Consider the following 7,910-nt stretch of genomic DNA (forward strand, 5'->3'; position numbering starts at 1 on the left):
CCCTTCCCATTTGGCAGCTGCGGTACAAAAGGGCAAAGTTACAGCTGGCAGCACCATGCAGGAAGGAAGCAGGAAAATCTCTGCAGCCCCCAGGGTCCGGCCGTGTCCACCCAACATTGACAGCATTGACAGCCATGGAATGAGGCTATGAAACCCAAACTGTGGATTTTGGGCCAGCCTGGAACCAGGTAGAGAAGAAGCAGATTCAACTCATCTCAAGAACCACCACCTCCTTTAATTCCCCACCAGTGAAGCGGGGCTCAGCCTGGCTCTGAAATCACAGCTTTTAGCCCCAGAAAAACCCACACTAAGCAGTTCAGAGAGTGCTTCGGAGGTGATGCTGGCTGCTCTGAGCAGGGAATTTTCCTCCTTTACAACCCGTGCCAGCCTCATTAAGTCATGAGAACAGCAGGAAAGCAGACATCTCCACCACCCCCACGTCCCCAGCTTCAGTGGTTCCGTGGCACCAGGACCTGCCCGCAGGTGACACCGGTGCTCCTGCCCCACTCCAGGGCTCAGCACCGCGGGGTTTCTTTCTGCAGGAGGCAGCGGGTTCAGATCATGGAGACCCTGTTCTTGATGTAGACGTGGTACGGATCGCTGCGCTTCTCCACCTTTCGGGACCGGGTGTAGCCCAGGATGAGGCTGCCCACGGTGGCAGCAAAGAGTGTCATGACGAAGAGGATGTACAGGTAGGCGTTGTCGTCCCGGCCGGTGCGGGTGCTGGTGTTGTGTGGGGTTCTGGGGTGGAGGACGGCCCCGTGTAGGGTTTGGTTCAAAGCATCCAGCATTGCTTGGAGGCTGCGGTGCCACGGCTCCGTCCTGTTGTCCTCCTCCATCTCCTCACCAAGCCTGTGTGGGGTGGAAGCGTCAGGTGAGCCTTGGGGTGATGTTGGGGCTGAGGATGAGCCCCTAAAGTGTCTTCAAGGCATATAGGGCATGGTTTGATGGAAGAAAAAAACACAACTGCAGCCCCAGCCCTATTGGTAGAGTGCAGAGCCAAGGCACCCACCTTACTGCTCCCTTCATTAAATCCCCCCCAAATCCAATTAGGAGCACTGAATTCTTTTTGAATGAAGGCACTTTAAGAGAACCCGGATGAAGCACTTGGTGTTCAGGCACAGATGACTGTCGGACATCCTCTGATGGACAGACAGACGGATACAACCCCGCCAGGCACTTCCCATGCAGAAACAGACCCCAGAGATCCCCCCTGGGCTCTCCATCCTGACAACATCAGCTCCAAATGACCCCACTGGGGTCAGTGTTATCCCAGTGTCCCTTGGCCACCCGGTGGGTCCCACCACACCCCAACTGGTAGGCATCCTAAATAACAGCTCTAGAACTTATTGTGCCACACACAGACCCCACTCACCCCAAAGAGCCCTGGCAGGAGGGGCACCAACCTCACATGCCCCCATGGACCCCCTGCAAGGGACCACTGTCCCAAATACCCCCATAACCTCCAACCACATGGGCAAGATTGGTTCCAGAACCACTCCGGACCCCCAACCTATACCCTGTGCTCCCCCAAAAAGCATTCCCCAAAGGCAAAGTGCATGCCCTAAAAGCAGCAAGGAGAAAAAAGAGGCTGAGGGTTTGGGGAGGGTTCATTCTTGGATTCCCACTCTCTTTACACACACCTGTTAATCAGTGGGAAGCCAGAATGGTGAGGACCTGGAGCAAAAAAACAGCGTTTCCCACCTGCAGAGCAGGGTGCAGCACCCCACTTTATAGGGTGCAATTTGGGATAGGGGTGGGCGAGGGGAGGGGAAGAGGGTTGCACTCACCGGGTGCCCTCACTGCCTTCACGGCCGCTGGGTTGAGCTGGGACTGGAGCATCGCGGCCGCCAGCCAGGTTGGGAGTGCCGCAGCCTCCTCCCCTTCCCGGGGCAGAGCCACCTGCCAAAGCCACCCAACCCCACTGGTGGTGGTTACCAATACGTCCCCAAAGCCTGCGGTCCCGTTGTGTGACCTCCTCAGCCCGGATACAGGAGGTTTTTATGGGGCTGTCCGGGTGGATCCTGCCTTTCCCTCATTGCACGCTGCCGGTCACACTTTCCTGTCCCTCCTCCGGATGTCCACGCTGTCCCCAAGCCATGCAGTGGGCACTGAGCCTGCTGGGGACATGCTTGTCCCCACTGAGCAGTGAAATGGGATATTCCTTCCCATTTGGACCCTCCCTGCCCCACTGCAGCCCCAACAATATCATTATATCACAGACCACCAGGGCTCTGGGATAGGTGCTCTGACCCGGACAGCAGCCTTGGAAGATGGAATAATATCCACACCCTGTTGGCACCCCAGTCCCTTTCCTCACTCCTTCCCACTGTATCAGCATCATCTTGGTGGCTTTAGCCCCTCTTTAGTGGCTTTTAGTCTCTTGGTGGTGGCCTTCAGTCCCCCCACCGGACCCCCCAGTAGCCTTTAGATCCCCATTGGTGGCCTTTAGATCCCCATTGGTGGCCTTTAGCCTCTCTCTGGTGACTTTAGTCCCCCTTTGGTGGATTTTAGTCCCCCTTTGGTAGCCTTCAGTCCCCCTCTGCTGTCCTTCTGTCCCTTTTTAGTTGCTTTTAGCCCCTCTGGTGACTTTAGTCCCCCCCCCTTTGGTAGATTTTAGTCCCTCTTTAGTGGATTTTTATCCCCCCCCCCCCTTGGTGGCTTTTAGTCACTCTTTGGTGACCTTCAGCCTCTTTAGTGGCCCTTAGTCCCCTTTTGGTGGCTTTTAGTGCCTCTTTGGTGGCCTACTGTCCCCCTCTGGTGGCTTCTGGCTCCTCTTTGGTGGTCTTTAGTCGCCCTTTTTTGGCCTTTATTTCCCCTTTGCTGGCCTTTAGGTTCTCTGGTGGCCTTTAGTCCCCCTTTAGTCCCTCTTAACCCACTCACAGTTCCAGATGAACCCAGGGGACAGTGACAGCATTCACAAAGCACACAGCAAAGCACCAGCAGCCAACGTTCCCACCAACTCTCTTTATATAAAACCAACGCTGACTTTTTGCACAGCAGCAAGGAGATACAAACACTTCACCAAGCAACACCCCTCCCTTCTTGCCCCAAAGCATTCGCTCCAATGTCAGACTTTGTGAGGAGAGAGGAATTCAAACCACTAAAGTGCTCACTGAGGACACGACCTGAGCTCTGCAGGTCCAACCCCTGCTCCTAAATAAGGCTTGTTTCTTCCACAGCATCCCAGCATTGAGACGTGGCGTGGTGAGGACGTGGCACTGGGGACCATCCCACACCATCTGTGTGCTCCAGCACCGGCGTGATGTGACTCTTTCCATCATCCTGCACCTTCTCAGTCCTTAGGCTCCTCAGAAAACACCACAGTGCAGTCAAAGACCTCCTGGAAGGACTCAAGGAAAGGCTCAAGGATGTCCTCAATGGTGACATGGCGGCCTAATTCGCGACTTAGTGAAGTGGCCGTCGTCCCCTCCAGCCCACAGGGCACAATGTGCTCGAACCAGGAGAGGTCAGTGCAGCAGTTCAGTGCCAGCCCATGGGACGTGATGTGGTTCCCACAGTGCACCCCTAAGGGATGAGGCACCCATCAGTACGGCCCCCCTCAAGGCAGCACCCACCTGCCTATGTCATCCACCCCCAAGTGCTGCACCCCTTATGCACCCCCCCATGCATGTCCCCCTGCACATACTGCACCCATTGTGCATGGCCACCTCTGCATGCCCCATCCTGCTGCATCCCCACTGCTGTGCACATCCCCTGGTGTATTCACCCCAGTGCATGTCCCCCCCCCCATGCACACCCCCTCACTCAACTCATCCTCCAATGCAAACTTCTCCCATTGCATCCCCCTTGTGCACACACCCCTATGCATTCCCCCCAGTTGCAAACACACCCTTTGCAACACCCTCACCCATCCCAAACACCATTCACATCCATCCCCCACTGCACCCCTCCCCATGCAAGACCCCTGTGCACACACCCTTGTGTATCACCCTGCTTTGTGCACACACCCCTGCACACCATGCATGCACCCTCACTACACCCCCACATTTCACACACACCTTTTGCAAACCCTCTGGCCCCCAAACCTCACACTATGCATCCCCTCCCCCTCCCTGCACACCTCCCAATGCATCCCCCCTTCCCACCATGCATGCACCCTCCGTGCACCCCCACGTTGCACACACACCCTTTGCAACCCCTCCACCTGCCCAAACCCCATGCACATCCATCCCCCAATGCACCCACCATGCAACACCCCTGCTGCACTCACCCATATGCATCTCCATTCCCACCGTGCATATACACCCTCAGTGCACACCCATGTTGCACACACACCCTTTACAACACCCCACACCCCAAAACCCCACGCATGTGCACCCGCCAAGTGCAAAACCCCAGGTACACACACCCCTGTGCATCCCCCCCCCTCACCATGCCTGCACCCTCAGTGCACCCCCACATTGCACACACACCCTTTGCAACCCACCCACCTCCCCCGAACCCCATGCAAGACCCCTGGTGCACACACCCCTATGTTTTCCCCCCTTACTGTGCATGCACCCTCTGTGCACACCCACATTGCACACACACCCTCTGCAACCCACCCACCTCCCCCCTCCACTGCAAGACCCCTAATGCACGCACTGCTATGCACCCCCCCCCCTCACCGTGCATGCACCGAGTGCACCCCCACATACACCCTTTGCAACTCACCCACCTCCCCCGAACCCCGTGCAAGACCCCTGGTGCACACACTGCTATGCATCCCCCCTCACCATGCATGCACCGAGTGCACCCTCACATTGCACACACACCCTTTGCAACCCACCCACCTCCCTCGAACCCCGTGCAAGATCCCTGTTGCACACACCCCTATGCATTCCCCCCCCCTTACCGTGCATGCACCCTGAGTGCATCCCCACATTTCACACACAGCCTTTGCAACCCACCCACCTCCCCTTAACCCCAAGCACCACCTCCCCCCCCTGTGCAAGACCCCTGGTGCACACACCCCTATGCATCCCCCCCCCTCACCCTGCATGCACTGAGTGCACCCCCACATTGCACACACACCCTTTGCAACCCACCCACCTCCCTCCCCCCGTGCAAGACCCCAGGTACACACACACCCTATGCATCCCCCCTCACCATGCATGCACTGAGTGCACCCCCACATTGCACACACACCCTTTGCAACCCACCCACCTCCCCCCCCCTGGTGCACACACCCCTATGCATCCCCCCCCCACCATGCATGCACCGAGTGCACCCTCACATTGCACACACACACTTTGCAGCCCACCCACCTCCCCATAACCCCGTGCACATCCCCCCCCCGACATTGCACACGCATCCTTTGCAGCCCACCCACCTCCCCCCCCACTGCAAGACCCCTGTTGCACACACTGCTATGCATCCCCCCTCACCATGCATTGTACCGACTGCACCCCCACATTGCACACACACCCTTTGCAACCCACCCACCTCCCCCCCCCACTGCAAGACCCCTGGTGCACACACCCCTATGCATCCCCCCTCCCCATGTGTGCACCCCCACATTGCACACACACCCTTTGCAAACCACCCACCTCCCCATAACCCCATGCACATCCCCCCCCCCCGACATTGCACACGCATCCTTTGCAGCCCACCCCACCCGCCCCACTGCAAGACCCCTGTTGCACACACTGCTATGCATCCCCCCTCACCATGCATTGTACCGACTGCACCCCCACATTGCACACACACCCTCTGCAACCTACCCACCTCCCCCCCCCACTGCAAGACCCCTGGTGCACACACTGCTATGCATCCCCCCACACCCTGTATGCACTGAGTGCATCCCCACATTGCACACACACACCCTTTGCAACCCACCCACCTCCCTCGAACCCCGTGCAAGACCCCTGGTGCACACACTGCTATGCATCTCCCCCCTCACCATGCATGTACCCTCAGTGCACCCCCACATTGCACACACATCCTTTGCAACCCACCCACCTCCCCTTAACCCCAAGCACCACCTCCCCCCCCTGTGCAAGACCCTTGGTGCACACACTGCTATGCATCCCCCCTCCCCATGTGTACACCCCCACATTGCACACACACCCTCTGCAGCCCCCCACCTTCCCCCCCCCCCCCGTTCAAGACCCCTATTGCACACACCCCTATGCATCCCCCCCCTTACCGTGCATGCACCCTGAGTGCACCCCCACATTGCACACAGCCTTTGCAACCCACCCACCTCCCCCCCGTGCAAGACCCCTGGTGCACACACTGCTATGCATCCCCCCTCATCCTGCATGCACCCTCTGTGCACCCCCACATTGCACACACACCCTTTGCAACCCACCCACCTCCCCCAAACCCCGTGCAAGACCCCTGTTGCACACACCCCTATGCATCCCCCCCCCTTACCATGCATGCACCCTGACTGCACCCCCACATTGCACACGCACCCTCTGCAACCCACCCACCTCCCCTCCCCCCCCCCCCCCCCCCCCCACGTTCAAGACCCCTGGTGCACACACTGCTTTGCATCCCCCCACAGTGTATGCACCCTCAGTGCACCCCCACATTGCACACACACCCTTTGCAACCAACCCACCTCCCCCCCTTCTGCAAGACCCCTGGTGCACACACCCCTATGCATCCCCCCCCCACACCATGCATGCACCCTCAGTGCACCCCCACATTGCACACACACCCTTTGCAACCCACCCACCTCCCCATAACCCCATGCACACCCCCCCCCCCCGATATTGCACACACACCCTTTGCAGCCCACCCACCTCCCCCCCCCACTGCAAGACCCCTGGTGCACACACCCCTATGCATCCCCCCCCCTTACCGTGCATGCACCCTGAGTGCATCCCCACATTGCACCCACACCCTTTGCAACCCACCCACCTCCCCTTAACCCCAAGCACCACCTCCCCCCCCCGTGCAAGACCCCTGTTGCACACACTGCTATGCATCCCCCCTCCCCATGTGTACACCCCACATTGCACACACACCCTCTGCAGCCCCCCAGAACCCCCTGCATCCCCCCCCCCTTCCAATCGCTCACCGACAGCGCACACTTTGCCGTCCCCCACCCACACTCCGGTGTATGGCGGTGGTCTCCCTGCTGCGCTCACAGCCCCGACCCTTTGGCACAGCCGCACCGCCACGTCCTGCAGCCTCTCCACGTATCCCCTTAATTGCATCCCCCTCGCTTTCAGGTCCAACACGGGGAAAGCCAACAGCTGCCCCGGCCCGTGGAACGTCACGCTTCCTCCCCTCCGCACCGCAGCCAACCCCGCACCCGCAGCCCGCAGCTTCTCCGCCTCTCGCTCCGTCGGGGCTCCCCGCAGCCCCCACGCATAGATGGGCCGTGCGGGTTCGCTCAGCACCAGGTATTCGGATGGTGGACGAGGAGGAGGAGGAGGACACCGAGCCGACCTCGCAGCCGCCACGCAGCGCTGCTGGACCCGCAAAGCTTCTTCGTAAGGCCGCAAACCCAACGAGACGGCCCGCACCGCCGGAACAGGCATGGCGGGGTAAGGGGGAGGGACATGAAAGTGAGGGAGGGGCTTATGGGGAAGTGGGAGGGATAAGGGAGGGGAAACGAAGGCTGGGGGTGGGATAAAGGGGCAGGGGTGGAAGAACAGGGGATGGGGATGGGGATGGGGATGGGGATGGGGATGGGGATGGGGATGGGGATGGGGATGGGGATGGGGATGGGGATGGGGATGGGGATGGGGATGGGGATGGGGATGGGGATGGGGATGGGGATGGGGATGGGGATGGGGATGGGGATGGGGATGGGGATGGGGATGGGGATGGGGATGGGGATGGGGATGGGGATGGGGATCATGGGGAAGTGGGAGGGATAGGGGAGGGGAAACGAAGGCTGGGGGTGGGATAAAGGGGGAAAGGGGGGAAGAACAGGGGACGGGGATGGT

General features: G+C 59.5%; 2 protein-coding genes across 5 annotated transcripts; both read right to left on the reverse strand.

Annotated features, from left to right (window-relative positions):
• Window positions 1-215: 215 nt before the first annotated feature.
• On the reverse strand, window positions 216-1,979 carry KCNE3 (potassium voltage-gated channel subfamily E regulatory subunit 3). Of its 3 annotated transcripts, none has more exons than XM_032442322.2 (2): window positions 1,791-1,979; window positions 216-852 (listed from the first exon to the last, which is right to left on the reverse strand). In XM_032442322.2, exon 2 carries the CDS (start codon window positions 837-839, stop codon window positions 555-557), a length of 285 nt encoding a protein of 94 aa, XP_032298213.1. In that variant the 5' UTR covers window positions 840-852; window positions 1,791-1,979; the 3' UTR covers window positions 216-554. The 3 variants fall into 3 exon arrangements, with proteins under 3 accessions (XP_032298213.1, XP_015708159.1, XP_015708158.1); XM_015852673.3 differs by having other exon boundaries at window positions 216-880; XM_015852672.3 differs by lacking the exon at window positions 1,791-1,979 and adding an exon at window positions 1,644-1,667.
• Window positions 1,980-2,947: 968 nt separating this feature from the next.
• On the reverse strand, window positions 2,948-7,824 carry LIPT2 (lipoyl(octanoyl) transferase 2). Of its 2 annotated transcripts, none has more exons than XM_085536602.1 (2): window positions 7,271-7,824; window positions 2,948-3,528 (listed from the first exon to the last, which is right to left on the reverse strand). In XM_085536602.1, exons 1-2 carry the CDS (start codon window positions 7,497-7,499, stop codon window positions 3,296-3,298), a joined length of 462 nt encoding a protein of 153 aa, XP_085392728.1. In that variant the 5' UTR covers window positions 7,500-7,824; the 3' UTR covers window positions 2,948-3,295. The 2 variants fall into 2 exon arrangements, with proteins under 2 accessions (XP_085392728.1, XP_015708115.2); XM_015852629.3 differs by having other exon boundaries at window positions 7,034-7,824.
• Between the last annotated feature and the right edge of the window lie 86 nt (window positions 7,825-7,910).

This window comes from Coturnix japonica, chromosome 1, assembly GCF_054131305.1.
Source record: "Coturnix japonica strain WE chromosome 1, WE-NBRP24, whole genome shotgun sequence".
NCBI classification, from domain to species: domain Eukaryota; kingdom Metazoa; phylum Chordata; class Aves; order Galliformes; family Phasianidae; genus Coturnix; species Coturnix japonica.